Source organism: Pogoniulus pusillus, chromosome 24, assembly GCF_015220805.1.
Source record: "Pogoniulus pusillus isolate bPogPus1 chromosome 24, bPogPus1.pri, whole genome shotgun sequence".
NCBI lineage: Eukaryota > Metazoa > Chordata > Aves > Piciformes > Lybiidae > Pogoniulus > Pogoniulus pusillus.
In genome coordinates, this window is record NC_087287.1 from 1,087,723 (window position 1) to 1,110,742 (window position 23,020).

General features: G+C 45.5%; 1 protein-coding gene across 6 annotated transcripts in view; it reads left to right on the forward strand.

The window, feature by feature from the left end:
* LTO1 (LTO1 maturation factor of ABCE1) overlaps positions 1-22,653 on the forward strand; it is a 62,149-nt gene extending 39,496 nt beyond the window's left edge. Inside the window, exons 5-10 of one of the 6 annotated variants that reach the window (XR_010306665.1) lie at positions 8,061-8,190; positions 14,187-14,379; positions 16,587-16,729; positions 19,473-19,584; positions 21,322-22,131; positions 22,237-22,653. Coding sequence is in view for 2 of the 6 variants with exons in the window: in XM_064163027.1 (XP_064019097.1) it covers positions 8,061-8,190; positions 14,187-14,209 (153 nt within the window). In the remaining 4 variants the exon portion in view is untranslated. Of the gene's footprint in view, positions 1-8,060; positions 8,191-9,969; positions 10,002-11,394; positions 13,223-14,186; positions 15,201-16,586; positions 16,730-19,472; positions 19,585-21,321; positions 22,132-22,236 lie in introns of those variants that run through there. The other 5 variants (XR_010306668.1, XR_010306666.1, XR_010306667.1 and 2 more) reach the window with 5 other exon arrangements.
* The last annotated feature ends 367 nt before the right edge of the window (positions 22,654-23,020 follow it).

The window sequence follows — 23,020 nt, forward strand, 5'->3', positions numbered from 1 at the left end:
TTCCTGATAAGTGTCAGTAAACCAGTATCACACAGGCTGCAGAAAAGCTATTTCAGGAATGGAATGTCTTGGGTGTCATCTTCTTGCTTTTCCCCCTCTGCCACAAATGATGCATTGGCGATTGCAATCCAGACTATCTGATAGGCTGGGCAGCTGGGGTGGCTCCACAGAGGCACATTTCCTGGCTGAAGGCACTGGCTCCAGAGGTAGCTGCAGAGATCAACATGCATCCCTGGTCTAAATACAAATGAGATCTGGCCCATTTTTTGTCACTGTCTCTGCCACTTGTTTTCAGTTCTCCCAGAGTCCCAAACCAAGCTTGTCCAGCCACACACTGCCCTTCTCATTCCAATCTGCTGCCCTGTTCGCTATTTTTCAACCTGCCTAAAAGTGCATGTTTGTGACACACTCACCCAGTGAAAGCAGTACAGATAGCCTCTAGGACCAGATCTTTAGAGAGTGCTTAACATTTCTTAACTCCAGCTTAAGCCAGTGACAGTTCTAGAGGTCCTTTCTTCAGTAAATCAGGTGCCTGGTTCTATTGTAGCCTTCTTACCCTTAAGAAGTAAGGTGCATTAACTTGAGATAGAGGCAGAGGCTTTAAAAATTCAAGTCCTATTAACATTTGACACCTGCCTAAATTGGTTTCATGTTCTCTCATCATTTTTCTTGACTTAATCAGAAATCCCAATTTTGAGGAGGTTTATCTGCCTTGTTTCAGGACTTGTTGAATATGTTTGTTTGTACAACTGTGCTGACCACAACTTGCCTCTTGCTACCTAACATTTCTCACCATGCAATATTGTGTCCAGTTCTGGGCCCCTCTATTCAAGAAGGACCTCAGGAAACTGCTTCAGATTGTCCAGCACAGAGCCACAAAGCTGCTGCAGGCAGTGGAACGTCTCCCTGTGAGGCCAGGCTGAAGTAGCTCAGGCTAGGAGCAGAGGAGCCTGAGGGCTGCCCTCATTGATTCTGGTAAAGATGTGCAGGGCAGTGTCAGGAGGACAGAGCCAGGCTCTGCACAGGATAAGGGGCAATGAGGGCAAGCTGGAGCAGAGAAGGTTCCATGGGAACATCAGGAAAAACTTTTTCACTGTGAGCATGACAGAGCCTTGGAGCAGGCTGCCCAGAGAGGTTGTGGAGTCTTCTTCTGTGAAGATGTTCAAAATCCGCCTATATGTGTTCCTATGTGACCTGCCCTGGGTGATCCTACTCTGGTGGGGGGGTCAGACTGGGTGAGCTTTTGAGATCTCTTCCAACTCCTAACATGCTCTATGATTCTGTTTGATTCTCCAGCCCTGTGAGCAGAGGCTGAGTGAGTTGGAGTTGCTTAGCTTGGAAAAAAGGAGGCTCAGGGGTTACCTCAGTGCTGTCTACAACTACCTGAAGGGAAGTTGTAGCCAGGTGAGGTTGGTCTTTTCTCCCAGGCGACCAGCAACAGACCAAGGGGACACTGTCAAATTGTGCCAGGGGAGGTCTAGGCTGGATGTTAGGAGGAAGTTCTTCAAGAGAGTGATTGGCATTGGAATAGGTTGCCCAGGGAGGTGGTGGAGTTGCCCTGGACGTGTTTAAGAAAAGCCTGGATGGGGCACTTAGTGCCATGGTCTGGTTGACTGGATAAGGCTGGGTGCTAGGTTGGACTGGATGAGCTTGGAGGTCTCTTCCAACCTGGTCTATCCTATTCTATCCGATCCTGTGGTCTCAGCATGGACTTAAGGTGAGGATATGGAGAGAAAGAACCCAGCTTCAGTTAAAAGCGGTGGACAGGATAATGTGAATTTGTGAGATTTAGGATGTTGCTCTGAAAGAACTGCAGGTCAGTAGCACCAGCAAGCCTAGAGAGCCTCCTTCCCTTCTGGTGTTCTGCAAATGACTTTACTAATGCTTTCTAAGTGGGGAGGCACAGCCATGCCCCCAGCAAGAGGAAATCCTCACTGTTAGCTGCTGCAAGAACCTGGAAGCTGAGATCACTGTTGTCACCTGTAAGATGTTTGCATCCCTCAGACCACTTGGAAAACCTTGATGGTTTTGTTCTTTGGTTGTAAAGTGGATTGGCACCTCTCTGAAGGACAGGTATGTGTTCTTTGAAGCTTTAGGAAAAATCATCTGGCTCCTAACCAAGTCAGAAACACTGGATTATAATTTTGACCTGAAGCATAGATGACAAAATGATAAATTTGCAAAACTCAGGCATTTTTCAGTGCATATGAATTCAATGGGAGCATTACCATCGACTTCAAAGGGAGCAGGATTGAACCTGTAACCTGTAGCAGTAATGACTACAATCAAGTAAACTCACTTTGCCTGGGTTTTCTACCACCTTTTGCCTTGTGTGTGTGCACCTTTCACGTGTGTGCCAAATGAGTGGATCCAGAGTGGTCCAGTCTGGGGCAGTTGTGCTAGGTTGGTGAAATAGAAACGATGGTGCAGGGCGACAAGCCCTGAAGAACCTGATCTGCTTGTCTCCATAGGTCACTAAAGGCAGTGAAGAACTGAAAAAACAAGTGAGGTGATGGTCTTAGGAAGTCTCCAGAAATGTTTATACATAATTTGATCTGCTTGTGGGAACTGCTACTTACTTGTGGTGCAGCTCAGTTGGGTTAAAAATCAGTGTGGAACATGGTCTCTGTGGGGAAACACTTCTAAAGTCACTGCTTAGTGTACTACTTATTTGATACTCTTTTTGCTGTGTGTGGAACAGTGCACAATGTCAGCAGCAGCTGTTTTGCCCCTGATGGTTTGTTCTTACCTGACTCTCTCGTCACAGAGCTTCAGCTAGTGACAGCAGAGAATGTAAGGCATGGTAGTAGCCTCCTGTTTAACGCAGTTGAATTTCCTTTGTTGGCTAATTTTCGTTTGTGTTTACATCATTTTCTAAATTGCTTAGATTTACAACCTTAAACTGTGGATGCTTCCTGGGGTGGAGCGGGGTGGGGGAAAGAGAGAGGAATCACCTCTCTGTGTTACAGTTCAGAGGGATTCAAGTAAGAAAGCCAAAACACAAGATGCATGTCAGTTTTGATTAACAGCTACATCAGAGATGCTTTGTTTCCAAACTATGCTATTTTTTATGCCATTAACATTAACTAGGAAGAGCCTAGGGCTTGCATGAGCATCAGTGTCCACTTCTAAAGTAAAGAACAACCAGTATTAAAAATGTGGTCCAATTCCATTCTAAATTCCCTCCATTTTTTAAATTTCCTTAATTCTCAGCTTGGGACCTCAGTGGCTTTATGAAAGCGCTTTGGTTGCTGTTGGCTGTTGATAGGATTCCCAGTGACTCATGAAGGCTCAGTGAGGGTGTAAAACCTCCACTTTTTCACACAGCTGAAAACTTCAGAGCAAGCTCTCCTGGGATTCCCAAGTCATGGTTGTGCTGGGCTAAGAAGATGCCTGGATGAGCACAGTGAACTTAGGTGAGATCATCTGCCCAAGATTCCCAGCTGGAAAATGGTATGGTATGCAGATCCAGCACTTCAAACCCCTGAAGAAATAAACCCAAGATAAATGTTAATACCCCAAATACACACAGAGGGCTCTGCCAAGCACACGCTTGTGTCACAAGCAGAGGTATCAGGGTGTGGGTGCTAATTGTGGCGTGTCTCAAAATGCACAGGTGATTTCCCAGAATATTGTGCTGGGAAAGGGAGGATCTGGAAAGGGGGAATGGCTGCATTTTTGCTTGAAACACGTGATAACACAATGCCCCCATCTTATCACTCCTCTTTAAAACCTCTTTATAGCTGGGGCATGTTTTGTCCACAGCCAAAGTATTTAATCAAATCCCAGCATTTGCTTTGAATTCAGATTTGGGCTGAAATTGGTTAAAGAGGCTGAGTCTCAGTGAAATGTTAGGAGGTCTTTCTCAAGAAATCCAGGGAGTGGTTTTGCCTGCTTCTGGAGTAGCAAACTGAAGTAGCACAATGATTTGCTTTGATGGAAATGAGACCAGATTGTGAATGACTTAGAAGCTAATTCAGGAACATGTGCCTCAGTTTAAATAAGCAGGTACAGTGGAATTACTCATATGCTTAAAAATTAATATATGTTTAAATACATCACTGGAGCCTAAGGATATGGTTTAAAGTTAAACTAATCTAGACGTAGCCTTTGCTGAAGGTGATCAGACTTCTCCTGGTTCACTCCCTGAAATGGCCTGCCCTGCTGTAAAGCAAACACACTTTGCTGACGGTTACTGCTGCTTCCTCAACAACCTGGAAAGGTACTAATTTCTCTCCAGAATGCAACTGGAAGTCTTAGCTAGTGCTAAAGATCAGTGGAGATACCCCACAGTCGGGTTTTGTGCTAACATGCAATCCCTGTTTGATTTCACAAGCTGCAGCCTGTTAGAGAGTGAATTGAGGGGAGCAGTTCTCACGCTGAGTAGGATGTACTTCCTCTTTGTGCTTATGGCCGGTAACTGAAGGTAAGGAAGCAGCAAATAAGTCACTGAAATCCAGTTGGTTACAAGGCAAGCGAGAAGAGACAAGGTGTTCTGAGTGTGGTAGGCACACCAGCATCACTGGTGGCCTCTCAGCCTCTGAAAGCAGCCTCAGAGAGGTTAGGGCTTCTCAGCTTCATCTTGACCTTCTCTGAAGGTTTGGCTCTGAGCAGGAGGCCCACACTGTCTCTTGGTAAACTGGTATTTGTCTGGAATAAAGCCACAGAGATGGAAGGCTGTTCTGAGGCAGGTGATGACCCCTTGGGAAGGCGAAGCCCTCAAGGGCCTGGGGAGGTGATGCTTGCAGAGTCTTGGTCTCTCAATGCAAACCTTTAGAGGCAGCAGGGATTGAGCACCACAGGTAGTCTTCTGGCAAGCTTGACGTGAGAGGAGGAGGGCTGTGGCCTCTGGGTTGCTGTCATGGTCGTTTGTGCTGCTGCTGAAGCACTTGGCTGGCTGCCTGTGACAGCTTTGTGCTAAGACTCTGCAAAGATCTAGCGTCTTTTTAATCAGATGTTTCCATTCTGTTTAATATGTTGTAGCCATCAGATTACAGTCACTCAGCACGAATCACAGGGGCTCGTTTGTCCTCGTGCCTGCTGTGCACCCAGCTCCGCTCAGCCTGTGCTGGGTCTGCTTCTGCAGTCTTCTCCTGGCTTTTTCTAGGGACTGGTGCAATTAGCCTGGCTGGTGCAGCTAGGCCAAGGAACATCAAGCAGTAAAATAAAGTCTTGATGACATGCTTGAACTCCTGTGGACCATGGGTTATCTGATCCGCAAGGTCACAGCTATTCTCTGGGAAAATGTAAAAGAATCTGCTCCTGTTTTGTGCTTAAAGGGCCCCTCTTGAGAGTTTTAGGATGCAAACTCAGTTTTTCTGTAAGCATATGGAGTTCTGCATTGATATTTCTGAGTATTTGCTGTCTGTTTTTATTTCCTTTTAACTGCTCATCAGAAGCAACAGAGTAGAATTAGCTTTGGTGAACAGAAGGAAAAAACTCCACTAAGGGTCCATCTGCTATCAAAACTGAATGAAATGTAGAAAGGAAAATAATAATAACAACATGAAAATGAGAAACCTAAAAGGAACTGTAAAATTCCTTTTCATAATTTAAGCTGTCATCAGTAGGAGAAATAAGGAATTGCATTTCAGACGTGACTTACAGCAGGCATGCCTTAAAAAGAACACGAGAAAGACAAATTGATAGTGCCTGGAGAGAGTGTCCTTGGGAATAAAAAAGCATAGTATTAGGCCCTGGGAAGCCAAGTGTCTCTTCCACTGCTCAGTCTGTAGAAGAAAGAATGACAGCCCTTGATCTTTAGCAGCTCTAACAGAAGGACCTGGGGAAGCGGTAAGAAAACAACATCATTGAAAGTTTGGTCTTTCTGTATTTATGAGAAGTCAAGTTGTGCCTTGCTGAGGTTGTTAGAAGCTATTACATTACACAGATTTGGTACTAATATGATTAGCTTTACAGTATTCCTCTGTAATGCACATAAGAGTCCTGTCAGAAAGAAACTGAATGCTAAAACCATCTCCTAATAGCTTTCACAGACCATTAAGGTTTAAGGCTTATTACAAAGTGTGGGAGCTGCTATATCAGCTTATGCCCTGAGATAGAGGTGTGTGCCCTCCCAGGCTTTGTTTGCTGCAGAGTATCGTGTCCTGGCTTTGTGTGCCTGTACAGGCTGGCTTGGCTTTGTGCTGCGGTGGTTGTAATGGCTGAGGAATCCTATAGGAAGAGATGGAGAAGGCTGTTACTTTCCTTTCATGGCAATCACAGCGTGTAAAGTCTTGGCCTTTTTAGCCTTGCTGGCTGTGGCAGGCTATCACCACTCCATTTCCCACCTGTTACGGGAACAGCATTAGCCAGCAGGATGAGGTCTGTCTGCCTTGTCGGTGTCTTTCATGCCACTGTGTGTTGGAGGGGATAAGGATAGTGCACGCCCTCGCCTCAGGGGTTATAAATGTAATGCCCTTAAGGAACATGTAGTTTATCTACAAAGCAATGCACTGCTTGTGCCATAAACATTTCTTATCACCCAGAAGGAATATGGATTCAGATGCATTTGCCTCTGTGTAGATACCGGAGCTTAAGGGTGATCCTCTTACCTTGCAGTTTCCTCCTGGGCATGATTTTACTCTGGTATAATTCCATGGGCTCCTGTGAAGCTGTTTCAGACCCGTGCTGGGCAAGTGGGGAAGGTCTGGGTGGCTGTGCTTGATGTGAGCTGGAGGCTGTGTTGGGAAAACCTACCCTTCCCCATTGATAAAAAGTTTATGATTAATCACCGGCTTGATTACGTTACGCTTTCATTAAGCTTCTAAGTGCCAAAGAACAGAGGCTTCGGGGTGGTTTTGCTGTGTTATCTCCCGACCGTGGCACTGCTGGTGTGACTTTATAGAATCATAGAGTGATGTAGATTGGATAAAACCTTTAAGATTGTCCAGTCCGACAATTATGAAATGTCTTGCATCAGCTTCCCCTTATTACAACTGCTCCCACCCCATAAGGAGGAGTTAAGGTCATCTTCTTCCTTGCTGATGCTTCCACACTCGAAAAAAATTCAGCAGAAAGCAAAAATATAGGTGAAAATCTGTGGTGTTTCCTTTATACCACAGTGACCATCCTCAGCCCTGGAGCTCTTGAGAGCTCACACAGGCATCCCTGGGATTTTTGCCTGCAGAAGACTGCTGATGCTAACTACAGCTGTACAGCTGGTTGGACTGGATGATCTTGGAGGTCTCTTCCAACCTGGTTGGTTGTATGACAGCACAGGCAGCTGTCAGCAGCAGTTGGTACTGGCTGAGAAGTAACCTCTCTCACACAGGGTCCTGCTGCATTTTACACACTAATCAAATACGGCACCACGGGCATGCAGGGAGTGCTGGGGCAGAGCACGGCAGCTATCGAGCACAAAGCACGTGGAGCAGGGTACTTTCATCCAAAGCCACAGGAGCTGGTTCCATCTCTGGTAGGAAATTACCTAAGATGATCAAGGGCTAGAATGAAAAAGGAGAATTTTAATTCCAAGTTAGTATCAGAGAGAAGAAAACAATTATAAACCTCAGCACAGCTTCCCTGGAGAAATAAAACGTGTTGATGTCTGGCAGTGAAGGACTGTTACTGATGGGGGCACTGAGGTCTTGTAATGACAGGATGAGGGGCAACGGGTTTAGGCTGGAAAAGGGGAGATTTAATCTAGATGTTAGAAAGAAGTTCTTTACAGTGAGGGTGGTGAGACACTGGCACAGGTTGCCCAGGGAGGCTGTGGATGACAGAAGCACCAGATGCAATCTTTGATCCACAACCTCCCAGGTGGTGTTCAAGACCAGGCTGGATGAGTCCTTGAGTGACCCGTTCTAGTGGGAGGTGTCCCTGCCTGAGGTGGGGAGTTGGAACTGGCTGAGCTTAGAGGTCTCTTCCTACCTAAACCATTCTATGATTGTATGATTTTATGGGCAAAAGCAGGGTGGTTTGTACTCACACTAACACAGATGAGTGTTAGGCTGTTACCATTGGTATGCTGCATGCTCTCATGAGTTAGCAGCCTGCTAGGTAGTATCTGCATTTCCAGCCTTACACATCCAGCTGACACTCACAAACCTTCTCCTTAGAAACCTTGTCTGCTGCCTTTGCTTCCAAGCCGACTGAGCCCAAGCAGCTGGAGGCCCTGTCTTCACTCATGGCAGAGTTATCTCATCCCTCTGGCTCAGCTAATCAAGAGAGAGGTGGAACTGCACACAGGTATGCAATTTTGGACTAATTCAAATGCTAACACGTAATAATAGTGATGCTAATTATAATATCTACTCTATAGATGAGAAAATGTACTGTTGTCTCAAAATATACCTGACAAGCAGTACAATGCAGTGTTATGTTCTCAAGAGAAGAATAGGAGTTGCTTTACTCATTTTCACCCCATCCTTGGATCCATCCCTCTGTCTTGTCTAGCCTACGGGTTAGATCTGGGAGACAATCATCTGCATGAGAAATGCGGTATGAACCCCATCAGCTCAGGATGATAGGAGTGGCAGGCTCCCACACAGCAGTACCAAACGATAGTAGCATCAGATGGAAAGGGGTTAGGCACATAGTGTGAGGTGTCAGTCTCAGGTAAGGATCTTTGCAATGGCATCTCACACCACTTAGCAGCTTGTTTGATGTGTCAGGATTAACCAGTAGGCTCTGTAAGAGTTTTTCACAGTCAGTGGAAATACAACAAAAGATCTAAAGGGCCACGTCGGAGGACAAATGCAGTGATGGACGGTGTGTGTTCCTGCCTCTCGTGTCCACAGCTGTCCGGGTTCCAAAGTGTTGTAAATTCTTGGTTAACGTTTTTGTTTCGGTCCTTCCTGCATGGTGATGCAGTCAGGTTTTGGAAAAGCAGCCGCAATCTGGATTACTGAAGTCCTGTTCTATGTACGGTGCAACTTTCCAAAGCCACAGCTTTTGTTTCTCAGCCTGCACAAAATAATTATTTCTCTCTCTCTGATTCTCAGAAAAAGACTTGATCAGTGAATTATTGTAATGAGATCTTCCACTTGAGTCTGTAAGGGCTTTCGTAAAACCTGACAGCTGCTCTTATCTGCTATGCCAATTTCCTTGGTATTCAGTTCCCAGAGAGAAAGGCAGCCTGTTTTTATGGTGCTTTTCACCTTTTTCACCATGCACCTTTGCCTGTCCACTGTTTTGCAGAGCTAAGGGGTTTGACAACCATGCAAGTTAGAAAGTTTTTCTCTCTATTATCAAAATCAATGGTTTCCTCTCCTTCTAATTGCAAAACACTTTCTTTATCATGAAAATGTTGCATTTCCATAAGTAGCCTTCCCAAAGGTGCTGAGTAAGTGCTAAACAAAACTAAAAACATAGTGAAAGGAAGTAGGATGTGAGTAACTCAAATGCAAAGCCTGAATTCTTTCAGGAGACCTTACAAGGCGCTGAGCACCCCTGAGAGATGCTTGCCTTGACAAAGTTCAACATGGAGGTGCAAAAGCATCCTAGAAGGCCTCTTAGAACAGCCCTTGTCAGCCTTCCTTCTTAGGTCAAAGTCCCAAGCTGATTCAACAGTCCCAAGCCACAAGTCTTTAGTCGCAGAGGTGGAGGAAGGAACAGCTGACAGATGAAGCTGACCGATAGGAAGTGTATCTTAGACGAGACTTCTAGTCAGTTAGGTGCTGTTACATTAAATATCGCCTTCCCCTGATTTAACTGCTGAAAACCCCAAATATTCTACCCATTATGAGACAGAGCTGATGGAGGCTACATCATCAGTGAGGTGATACTGACAGACAAACACAGCCATTGTGTTCACAAATGTTCACTTTACAAGGCAGAGAGCATTGTAACAACGCAGACTTAACGCTAGCACGATAGACTGCAGCCTAGTCAGTGTCTTGGATGAACTGAGAACACAAACAAAAATAGATTAGCTAACAACTGAATGGTATTTGTCTTGCCTGACAGGGCTAGTTCAATAGTGAGTCATTTTCTGATCTAGTATCGCTGCCATCTCGAGTATTGCAGGTTATTGTTGCTGCTGAGAGAAAAGCTTCAAACAACCCAAAGGCTGAAGAGATGAAGGAGTATTTACATGTCTGCTGCAGGAGTATTGGCATCAGCCTTTCTGATCCCAGGAGATGCAATATAGCAATTAGCCACAGGCTTCCTTGAGCCCAGGAACCTGGGTCTTGGTCACCTGGGGGCATTACAGATCTCACGGGGCTTTTGAGAAAGCACAGTTCTTTATCCAGGCACGAAGGTGCTCGAGGGCCTGACATATTCTTCATTTTGCTGTTGCATCCCATGCCCTGCTGCCTGCCACATCCCACACCTCCAGGGTGAGAGTGAGAAGAGTGAAAAACCTTGCTCTGCTGCCCCTGTCAGGCTCTTGCACGGCCGCTGGGAGACCTGGGGTGTAGCTGAAGGTTAGGTCCAGCCACCTTTCTGAATGCTGTCGTTACCTGCCCTGCAGTAAGAGCAGCTCATGTAGCCAGCTTCCCAGCCCTGCCTCAACCAGCTGGCACAGGCATTGATAGTTTCAGCAGAGCAGCCACTGCTCAGGACAGGCTACTAGCCCAAGTATTTACCTAGGGGCCTGGAAGGGTTTGCTGGCCATGGTATGCTCCACGCTGCAGCCGGCAGCATCTGAGCCAGCGAGCTCAGGCATGTCTGCACCAGCTGCTGCGCTGCTTCGAGGGCTGCAGCACTGATGTATCTGCTGGTAATCAATGGGGATGAGTAGGAAACTCTATCCCCAAGCATGCTCCTTTAAGGATTAGAAGTGTTCTGCATTTCTAATAGAGGGCAATTACCTTTTTTTCAGTCGTCAACCTAATTTCAGATAATAAAACTCTCTGCTGAGGTCAATCAGGTTCCAGGTGGAAAACTGCTATGGAAGGCAAATATTCAAAGCAAGAATGGGCATGAATGGGATTGGGCTTGATTCTGATCAAGTTTACATTTGTTTGAAGGCCCAGCCCAAAGCCTGTGAAAGTCATTTGACTGCCTGGAGTAAGTCAGATGAAGTCAATGGGATTACCCCACTGCAGCCCAGTATGGGTGATATCAACCCCCAGATCGTTATCTTCTTGTGGGTTTCCTTTCTGCATATTGAGAGGGAGTCGGTCTGAAGGGCCATTCATTGTTTTGTAAAACACTCTTTAGATTCAAGTGGAAGCCAGCCTGCCGGCAGATGGTTGGCAGGATATGGCCCATAAGGTTACCGGGAAGCTGAAGATTCATCCCTCTGGATGTGCACTGCCTCCCTTTGGTTTTGCTGCCAGAGGTAATCAGACAGTTAATAGCTTTTGCGCGGAGAGCCAGTTGACTGTGTGGATGGAGGGGCTAGCCAGGCATGGAAATAGAAAATGGAAGAAGTTGAACCTCCACATTCTTTTGGGGAACGCTAATGGGTGGCACTGATCACTTCCCTCCTGGTTCTCTCATCAGAATCAATTACCTGATTTTTCATTCTGCTGCTGCTTTCATGGAAAACAAGTCTATGGAGACACTGAAGAGCAGTAAGCAAGAAGTGAAGGATGCAAAACTGCACTTTTCCCATGGCCTGAGAATGACTCCCTCCCTGGCTTAGGGCAGCCACAGGTATGCTGTTAATTTGAAGTCCTCTTGCCAGAAGGCTATAAAATGTCTTTTCATCTTCTGTTACATCAGAATCCAGCAAATAAGAAGACTGTTATTACAAAGGCAGCAACACTGAAAAAAGGTTTCCTTTGCTCTGAAAACCTGGGTTAAGGACTTCTGCTGCCTCTCTGTAACTTACAGGATGCTGAACAGTGTTGGAGAGGAAAATTCACTGAATTCCTTTAGATAAAGAGAAAGTAAGTTTGATGCAACACCAAAGTGGGATGTCACTATGAGCCACCTGATAAATCTTCTCTTAAACATGGTGGTAATTTGCTCTCAAAGGTGAATGCCTGTGTTCTTTCAGCACAGCTGCTGCAATATTTAGCACTCTAATAAAACATCTTGCTTGTGCTTTTTGAACTAAACAGAAAAGATCCGTGAATGTCAGGAGTGAAAGATGTGAGGTGCTAAATACATCATAAGAGAGGAAAACACAGCTGAGTCTGAGGATGCTCAAGAAAGCAGCCACATGAAAGGACTTCCAAATCCTCATGCTGCTTCTCATGAAATAAAGGATTCTGCTTGACTTCTTTGGGTGCACTCTGACGTGATTTTCTTCAAGAAGGTAAATTATGGTTTTGTGCCAGTAAGATAAAGACCTCGTGACTGTGAGACAAGGCAAAGGAGGACGCATCTGTGAAGGTGATTCAGCTTGTGTTCAGCATACCTCTTAGTGACCTAGGCATTCTTCCTAATGTTGTTGAGCTGTAGCTCTTTCTACATCTTCAGAAATTGATAGGCATCAGGTATGTGAAGAATATGTTCTAAGTCAGTTATGGTAGAGGCAGTAAGGCATCCTCACCTGCTCATTTTACAGGAAGAAAAAAACCTCTCAACAATAGAAACCACCATGTGAGTGTTGACATCCTGCTTATGAACCAATATTGTCACAAGCAATAGGCTTGGAGAGAGCAGGCCAATCAATGAGTACGAACTGACTTACACTGAGCTAAAATTAGGTCCAATATCCTGATTAAGTTATTACAATTAACTAAATAAATACACACTCTGGGTTAGTTATTTTTGTAGTACCATTGTGCCTGGAGGCCACATCAGAGACTGAGAGCCATCCATGCTAAGCACTACAAATACATCCAGTTAAGATCCAGCCTCAGTCCTGAGCAACTTGCTGTTCATATAGACACAGGAAACTAAGGGCTGCAGACAGGAATTGTTCTCTGTTAGCTCTGTGTCGCAGGAACAGGCCCACAGAGGTCAACTCTGTGTAAGAATTGCTTGTCAGGAGTGAGAAGCAAATAGAGAATCTCAGTATCCACTTCAAGACTCTGCCCATCCTTTCTCTGGCACAAACTCCTTCCTTGCCATAAGCTTTCTCCTGCCCAGCTCTGAAGTCTTGTTTCTTTACAGGACATTCCTTGGTTTTCAAACCCAGCACAGTGCAGACTCGCTGGAGCTTCTGCATTCTCCTGGCTGGAGATGAGCCTCTGTCCTCTCCATCTCACCAGGGTGAAACACCTCAAAGCTGTATTGAGAAATGATGTTTCACCAGCAGAAATTCAAGGCCTGGAATCCCTGTCTCTGGCAACTGCTTTACTTGATTTAAGAGCTCCTGTATACTATTTCTCAAATCCAGCACCAAGCTTTGCCTCATTTGTGTACATTTGGAAATCAGGTATGCAGAGAAAACTTAAAATCTCTTTGTAAGGGGAGCAAATAGCTGTTGTAAATCCAGAAATAGCCCTTTGTTTAGGTCAAAGCAACAACTGCAGCCTCATCTCTTTGAAGTAAGTCTTAGAAACCTACTTAAGTGGAGAATACTTTGGTTGAGTGTTAACCTTTCCTGACAAGTTTCTTCTACATTATATACTTGCACCTACAAAATATAAACTCATCCAAGCAGAAAATGTGCTGCTTATTGACTCTTATCTACTGAAAAAAACAGGTATAAAAATAGGGATGCAGACTATCCAGTGTGTGGTGACCCAAGATAGATGGCTCTAGCCTCTCTCTACTTTCTGATAACCTTGGTTCTTTCAGAATCAGTGATGAAATGGTGCTGGCTTTAACTTAATCTGGACTTTCAGCTTCTGTCTCCAGAGATGCAGTGCAGTGATGTAACTAGTGCATAGTTCTCAAGGTTTCGTTCCTCCTTTTCTTTGCAGAAAACAAGCAAGCTGCAAGTCGTGAGGTTTTGAAAGTGCTGTTCCTTTACCTAACAGCCTCAAATGTGCATTCCAGCCTTGGTAGATTCATTTTGTAGGCAATTAGCTACAGTTTGAAGAGGTTTAAGGAATTGGCTCAAAATAAATAGTCTGTGCTTCTTGTAATCTTAACTGTGGAGCTACATGCAATGGTTTGGTAATGAAAACTTCCCTTTTCCAGCAGTTTGGCTGTAAAACATGCCTTCATGTGAGTCCTTGAGTTCATCTGGAGCTCCAACAACTCGGCAGCTGTGCCATCTTCGCAGACATAACATGTAGCTTCTGCCTCTTTGCCAGACAAAGTTCTGGGAAGTTCTGACAAATTGCAGAGTAGTGTCTCAAAGAGTTTTTCTCAGGTAGGATAGCCACAGGTCTGGAGCAAAATCTTCCTCTAACAGCATGGCTGTGAAATTTGAATGCATCCTTATTTTCTAGGGCTGGCAAATGCGTTTACCTGAAACCCTGCAGCTGTTGGAGCCATACCGTGAACAGAAGGGAAAGGCTTGCATGGCCTGGGCTGCTCCCTGCTTGAAGGCTCCTGTCAGAGAAGGCAAAAAAGGGAGTCCTCTGTGTTTGGTGAATTCAAGAGCCAGGTTTCCAAGCATGGAAGGAGCCTTCAGGAACACAAGTGAGGTTTTGATCCCTGGCCCCAGAGTCATCCATCTTGGGCAGCTTTCTGGTTTTATTTCACGCAAGTGGGCGACGGTGAGACGGGGACTGCAGCTGTCAAAGCAGACATCTCTGCAGCCTTTCAGCAAGACAGGGCGTGATTTCAAAAGGGACTTGAATAGTGGTCCTGCATCCCTTGTAAATGACCTAGCCTTTTGCCAGTGGAAGCCCCAGCGCTCTGAAGCAGCAGCACCTCCTCGGTTACAGTGATAAGCACAGGGGACAGAGGAGCTCGGGTTCCCAGAGGATATTTTCAGCTCTCAGGCCTGTGTTGGAGTTGGGGCATTGGTTCATTCTGTGATACTGAGACTTGTTTTCCTGCTCCTCTTTTGCCTTTCCTGAGCTCCCACTGAAAGACAGTGCTGGTTCCAACACCTCTGCCTTTCCCAGCTCCTTTCTGGGTATTTGGGTCTCAGAAGTGGAGTATGCAGCTGCACATGGCCACAGCATCCCTGAATCCAGATTGTCACTGTTGAGAGAAGTCATCAATCAGTGAAAAATGTTTTCCATTCTCAGTTCCATGTCCCATCAATGGAAAGTTTGCAGCTCACCCATGCTGACATAGCTGGGGCTATGCATTTGCTGGTGTGAACAGGAACACCGTAGCTGTTTTTCTGTTTCCTGCAGTTGGACACAGTGAAAATGTGATCTGGGCCTTCCACAGCGCTATTTGCTGACACTCTCCTTAGAGACGTCATTTGGGAAGAACAACAATTCTTCAAGGAACTTCCTTGCAGAAAAGGTTGTGGTTGTCTTTCCATCTCTGAAAATTAAAACTGTGTTCCACTCAGAAATGCCTATTCAGACTGACATCAAAGAGAAAAATGAGAGCAGGTCAAGGAGTTTAATTTCCATGGCACTTGCATTTGTGACTCACATGCAGAGCACAGTAATGACTTACATGCCCATTGGCAATAATGTAATAGAGGGCTAGTGTGAATAAAAAGAAAAAGGAATTGGAGGTAACAGCAATGGGCTGGAGCCTATATTCAGTTGGACATGGGCAGCTCATTGAAGTTGGGCAGTGTCACAGAGAGCAGATCTGGAGGTCTTTCTCACAGCAGCATGCTGATGAATGCATACCTTGTGGAGTGCCCTCCCAGTTGCTGGGAGCCTGAGCTCGGGTTTTCAGCAGTGCTGCTGTCTGGGGATCTCAATCCAAGGTACTCGTGGAGGACCTGGTGCCAGAGGGCTCCTTTTCACTGTCTAGAGGCAGGTCCCTTTCACACGCCGGCATCAGAACATGCTGGACCACTCCTCAAAATCTGGGTCTCGGGGCATATTTCCTCAATCATTTGAAGTGTGTATTCCCACCAGCTTTTTAACTTCTCTGAATCTTTAGTGAAGGGAAGGTGAAGGACTGTATCTTGAGGTATGAAAGCAGGAGGTATGTAAACTTTTTAACAGTGTCCGTATATTCTCCTGCTGCTCCTTATTTGCTTTTCTCATGGGACGATCCAGCGAGACATTGCAGGCTGTTGATAAATAGATTTTCAGCTCATTTCATTTAACCATTACTGCATTTCCATATCAAAGATTTTACACTTGGCATGCCTGAGCCTATTTTATTTGTCATCTTTTCTCAAATTAGAAGTTTGGAATGTTTTTTCATTATGTGTTTCATCTGCAAGGTACTGCCTTCATGTTATTTCTTCAGATGAGATCTTATACGCTACCTCAAGTCATTCTGCAACTCATGGCCTCTTATTTATTCTGGCCTCCTAATATAACATGATTTCTGTGTTGAAACTTGTTGCTATTTTTTTTCCAAGGATACACCATATGATGTTAAGCATGTGCTGTATATCAAAGTGCAAATATAAACTAGTTGATAGTCTCTAGTCACACCCTGGCTAGGTGTGGCAGTTGGGAATTTTTCTCTTTCTGGCTGGAGACCAGAATGTGCTTAACATGGCTCCACATACAGGATCTTGGTCGGGAGAGGACTGGTTGGGGTTTTCTGGTTGGGCTTGGGTTTTTGATTGGCTGGTTTGGGTGTTTTCTTTCATGTATGTTGTCTGAAGGGTTGGGAGCTGAATAGTTGTACTGTTTCCAGAAACAGATTTTTACTTGTTTGGCTATATTTAGAGCTGCAGTGGGGAGATTCGAGGGTATGATCTGAGGCTACGCTTTACTGCCTTTCCTTCTTTCTCTGCCACTTTGCAGATAAGAGGATGGACGAACTTAACTCTGATCTCAGCCTAAGACATGGTGCAGAGCTGCACTACTCCAAGAGAAACTCCAAGGAGGAAGTATGACTCAGAGAGCTGCAATTCCTTCCACAGTTCCTCCTTGTTCCAGCCAGGGAAGTAAGTTACTTCAGTATTTGTGCTGCTAGACTAAAGCTGACTTCTCCCCTTGTGCTTACAAGCATCAGCTTGCAGAAGAGAAACAAGAGGGATAAAGGTCTGTGCCAAAAGCAAGATGTCACTCTCGTGGGAAAGGGCCTTTGATGCCTTTGACACCTTGGCTGAGGTAGAACAGGGACCATTGTAGCCCCACATGGAGATTCACCTCAGAGCCACTGCTTTGTGCTGGCTTGCCAGTCATTTGCAGAGATGTACAAGGCTGCCTAACTTGTCAAGCATCTCGTGTTCATACCAAGAGCAGTGCACAATCCGTTGGACAGCTTTATACTGTGTTTTTTCTCCACAGATTGTTACATCATGCTGATTTCCTTGCTTTATTTTCACGGCCTTTCATGTAGTCACTAACAGGCTGATGTACAGCTCACCAGACTCTTCTCAACTGCCTCTCAGACAATCGATTTCCCACTGACTTTTATTTTCCCTAGTAATAGTTTGTTGTTAGAGACTGGTAAAAGATTTGCAAGCAATAATTTTCTTGCCAAAAGATGAATGCTAACAAGATTATTCACAGTGCAATGTTCAAAACCAGGCAAGTCTGTGGGCTAGGAATGCCAGCTGATGTCTATTTGCAGATGATGGACGTGGCTGTTCACCTGCCTGACATCCTGCTCGGTGTCGGCATGCTTTGGGGAAAAAAACACAAAATTCACACCTTCATTCCAGCAATTCACAGATTTAATACAGATGGACAGCAGAGCAGAAGGAGTGTACTACAACAGAGAGAGGCCTGTGCTTGAGCACTCGCCTAAAATCATCTAGAACATGACAAAAAATACTACGTTAAGTGAGACAGTGGCCAATGAGAGCACATACTACTGTGATACACGACCTGAAAAGTAAAAAGGGTCAGGAAAACAGGAGAAGAATTAATCCATATACACAGCAGCTAGATGACCCAGGTAGGAGTAAAACCACAGTACTTGTTGCTGTATCAGTGTGGTAGTTTGAGGGATCCTAGGTCCCCCTTAAACAAAACCATTAGGGTTCTCTTGTTGCCCAAACTGGGGCAGCCCTCTAGGATCTACCAGGGAGAAGTTTTCAGGAAGTATTTTGCAATTAAAACAACAAAACAAAAACCCAACACCACCAAATCAGGAGTAAGAATCAACTTGAGAAACCAGATCTGGCCCTCAGCTGGTGTCCAGCAGCAGATACTCTCATGCTTCCTGCTCGAGTTGTATCAGTTTCGAAAACAGCCTTTGGCCATTGGGCCAACTTCTGCTTTCAGTAGAGTGGACTGAAAGCAGAGCTTGAGTTGCACCTCCACGTGTGATTTTGTGTAGTGACGTGTATGAAGCTGTTCTTTGCACTGGGAGCTTTGGGTCAGCATACCCGGCAGATCTACTCTTTACAGTATCACCAAGGTTGGAAGAGACCTCATAGATCATCAAGTCCAACCCTTTACCACAGAGCTCAAGGCTAGACCATGGCACCAAGTGCCACGTCCAGTCTTGCCTTGAACAGCTCCAGGGACGGCGACTCCACCACCTCCCCGGGCAGCCCATTCCAGTGTCCAATGACTCTCTCAGTGAAGAACTTTCTCCTCACCTCCAGCCTAAATTTCCCCTGGCGCAGCCTGAGGCTGTGTCCTCTTGTTCTGGTGCTGGCCACCTGAGAGAAGAGAGCAACCTCCTCCTGGCCACAACCTCCCCTCAGGTAGTTGTAGACAGCAATAAGGTCACCCTTGAGCCTCCTCTTCTCCAGGCTAAACCATCCCAGCTCCCTCAGCCTCTCCCCGTAGGGCTTGTGTTCAAGGCCTCTCACCAGCCTCGTCGCCCTTCTCTGGATTCCTGCCTTGGAAATGAAGCATGCAGTTCAACTGCACAAAAGTTGCTTTTATTTTGCATCCATTTATTCAGGTATTTTAAACAGGCTTAGTTCAAATCATCGGTTGAACCTTTTTGACAACTTTGTAAGGCAGCCTTATGTGGCTGGTTCTTAAGTACCATCAGACAGCAGGTTGATTGTGTCCAAGTGCACATTGTTGCCCCAGGTAGCAGATAACTTCCTGTGTTGAAAGGATGACTGGGGAGTGATATACTTGTAGACAAGGAAGTATCATCTTCCAGCCCTGCTGTGTCTTAAAGTAAGCTATGAGAACTCTCTTTAGCTGAATGTCTGTGCTTAGCCAAGGTATTAGACATTTGCAGGGTGTATTCAACTCATACACCTCCTAAATTACTGGCTGCTTTTGCGTTCACATAACCAGCTGATTTAGTCAGGGTTTTCGTGCTAGCAGCAACTGAATATGCTGAACTGCCAGGAATGGTCCTTGCCTAGGTGTGTAACAGATGTGCTCAGCTGTGTTTAGCTACATGGCTGTGCAATGTGCACCTTGACCACCTTCTGTAGTTGCCATCCTGTTCCCAGTGCTTAGCAGTATGGAGCATCACTTGTAAAAGGGGACAATACTTGGGAATAGGGAACATTCACCTTTAATGCTCAGGCAGTTGTGAGCACAGAATAAAAAAAGAACCATTTGTGAATCAAGTTATGGCCCCTTTTCAACAGAAGTAAACTCAAACTAATTCCATTCAGCTGCTTCTCCCTGGTAAATGCTGAATGGTTGGCTGTGAACAGTTTGGTGAAAATATTGTCTCTGTTCTTTATTGCCTTCCTTTTTTCTTTTCTCCATATTCCTCTTTCTCTTCCTCATCCTCTTTTTAACCTTTTCCACCTTCAGCCACTATGCATAGGAAGACTCAAGAACCTGAATGAAAGCACACGTGAGAAACAGACGGCAGAGCGAGCAGTTTGGGCAGGAGGGAAGAGGCCACTGTTTGGAAGTGCAGAAGGTAGTAAAATACCAATAATCTGTATTGACATCTGACATCACTAACAGAAGAAGGGTTTGTTCCTCGTGTTGTTTCAGTTCCTCAGAGTGCCTCTGCCTTTTACACTGTGTACTATACCTTGGAGAAAATGCAGTTGCAAAAGGCAACAGTGCTCCATCTCTAGGCAGGATTTATTGCTGTACCCATGGCTGCGGTGTCTGAGGGCAAGATAGACTATTGCTGTGCAGTGCAAAGTTCCTGGAATATCAAATGTTGATAATCTGTGTTCAAGGTCTGTGAATGTATGTACCAATGGATCAGATCCACAGCTAGCATCTGTCTGGCTCCAGATCTGGTCCAGTAAGTTTCTAAAGAGTAGATCACGGCAGAGCATTGAAAACTTGCAAAGAAAGTTCCAGGGCACATGACAGAAATGGCCAAGTGGGGCAGCACAGTAGAAAAAAGAAATCCTGCGGGTTCATTTCTTTAAAGCATAGAAGTCATTAATCATTTCTATTCCTTTCCATTTGAAACAGCTGCCTGCCTGCATTTGCTAAGTAACTGCTTTCCTAACCACACAGAAACTAAACTGTGTGCCCCAGAATGCTCGTGCTTCCAGATACTAATAAACAGTTTCCCTCTTTCACTGTGTCAATGAGAGCACGTTAACGTCCTTAACGTGCTTGGTAGTGAAATGAAACATGAATGGCTTCACACTTTATAAGTTCCTTCCAAAAAATCTCTTCTTGCTTATCTTCTCAGAAGTTCAAAAGCTTGGCTTGAAAAATCTCAGTGGTCTTCTCCCTGTCATCTGCAATGTAGGAGGCTGCTCCTTATCAAGTTAGAAAATAAATCTCTCCCATTGTGGTTATTTGCTCCTCTTCCTGTGAGACCGAGTTACATTTTCCACTGAAGGTCGTTGCTTCCACAAGTCCACTGTCATCTCTGCGGGCTCTTGCAATAGCTGAAATGCCAGCCAGCAGGTGGAGACGCATGAAAGCAATCTCAGTTCATAGACGGGCTGCTTTGACTTTGCATTCCCAGAGCCCTGGCCAAGCACTCCAGCGGGACAGAGCCAGAAAATATAGCTATTGGTTTCATGGAAAAGTTCAGATTTAAACTCCTGGGTTGCTGCCAGACATGTGACAGAGCAGCTTCTGCTGCACGGCCGCACTGCACAGAGCCACACTGCACAGCCATCCAGTCAGTACCTTCTTTCATGTATCAGTGAGTCGTGGAGGGAGGGAAGCTTGCTGCTGACTCCATCCTGACCTTGATTCATTCAGTTTGTTCAACAGTTTAGAGCTGCCTGTCAGCATCAGCTGTGCTGAGTGATGCAGGGAGCCACACGCGCTCTGCTCTACGTATGTTCGCTCTGCCCTGGTGCTGCGCAGCGCTGGCGCTCTGGTGGCTCAATGCCCAACTTCAGCCAGATGCATTTCCACCTATTTGCTGTAAAAACGCAGCTCGAGATGGCATGAGAGCAGCTTTACTTCCTCTGTTCCTTTCATAACTCCTCCCATCCAGTGTTTCCTCTTTCAGAGTGGAAACAGCCATTGTCATGGCTGCTTCTGAAATAGCCCTGCCAAAACCAGGAAGTGCAGAGGAATACCTAAGTGTGAGGAGGGGGGAAAGTAGTCTGAGAGTTATTTTGGGAATGGGAAAGTTGTTTACAAGAGATTGGGGGGAAAGGTGAAGATAATTCTGTGCGGTCTTCAAACCAGTGAAATTTCTAACTCTAGTCTCTCTGCTCTGTAGAAACTATGAGAAGCTTGATTACTGGGTCTGCACAATACCTGACGTGAACTGAATTGCCTCCAGTGGAAAAGTGCACCCACAGTACCAAAAATCATTGCCGAGGCCAGGAAAGGCAAACTTCCACTTGCAGCACTTGCAGCCCACGTCAGCACGCACATGGAGGTATGGGTAGAGGGAAGGAGATGGTGTGGAATTTGTAGAGCTTTGAAAATCTGTGGATTGTAATTGTGGAGGTAGTGGCAAAGTGATGTCTTGCTTTGCAGCTCCAGACCCTGCAACATTTAATGCCTTGTGGTGAGTTTGGATGGATTACCAGAGTTTGTTATTCTTCCCTGGAATGAGGAAGGCTCTCCAAACCTTCCAAAGTCAATTTCAGTCCTTCTAAAGAAATGTGGTTTGCAGCTTTTCCATCCTTTTGGATTCTTCTCCTCCCCCCTCCACTACCTCACGTCTTGCACTGTTCTCTTTGGAGAGCAGAGTTTAACGTGCCATGGAGGAGACAGCCTGCATGCAAAGTCCCTCAAACATAAACACACTTAAAGAACAGATTCATCACAGTGTGTTTCCAAATGGGGAAACCACATTCCATCTGCACCCTTATCCAATGGTCATTAGCTAAGATGTTGAATGGACATTCCTTAAAGTGAAGATTGTGAAAACATGCATACAGCTCAGCAGTGATTCATCAGCTTCCAAGCTCAGAGTGGGGACTTTGGGAATGCTGTGCAGGAATTTGCTACGTCGAGCCTGCAAAGCTGGCTTCAGCTGACTTCTCTGGTGACCAGGAAGCCCCACCTTCATTTGGCTCAGGTATCTTTCTGCATTGCTCCTTTTAGAAGTTTCTTGAGCCTTAGCTTAAAAGTCGTGTGTGATTCTAAGAGGTCTTTTAGACCCTGCACCTGTTTTTCCACTCAGGTTTACAGCACCGCAACATCAGTGACTTCTGTGCTGTCACCCCAACAGGAGAGTCAGAGCCTGCTTGTCAGGAAGCTTGCAGATGCCATGGGTCACACACACGCAGCTGGACGATGAGGCAAGTCAGCACCACTGCTCCTTGACCTGTGTTTTAGCTTACAAGTGACTGGGGCTGAATTCCCTGGCACAAACTGAAGATATTGTTGTACTAGTTTGAGGCTAATTGGAATATTTTAACACGAGAAATTAGATTATAGGCTGTGAAAAGGAAACAATGATGATGTCTACTTCACTCCTTGTTTATTGATCTGTTGTATAGGATTGCTTTAGGAGAGCTAGCATTTATCTTGGGTGACTCATAGATTGCTCTGATGATGGATGTGTCCTCTCCTTTGCCATCTGTGTGAGTGTGTCTCACTCCCTCCGTGGGTGTGTTGCTATGTGCAAATAGATCTGTATAAAATGGTTCACTACCATCACATAACCTTGAGAGCTTTTATTTCTTTTGAGGGTTGTTGTTTAAAGAATAACTGTTAGTCAAGCACACATTTCTAAGGCAGAGGCAAACTCCTTGGCTTGTGCAGGGAGCTGCCAGAGGTATCTGCAGTGAAGGGCAGGCTCTTTTCTGGGGTGCTGGAGTGAGGGTGCAGGAGTACTGAGTTCTAGTGCTGACTTAGGTGGGACATGCTCAGGGTGTTCTTGGTAAGTTGCTTAACTGTGATTTAGTTCCCTGTTCATAGCATAGGGGCAGTGCTTGGCAGTCTTGTTAGTCAAAAAAAAAGGA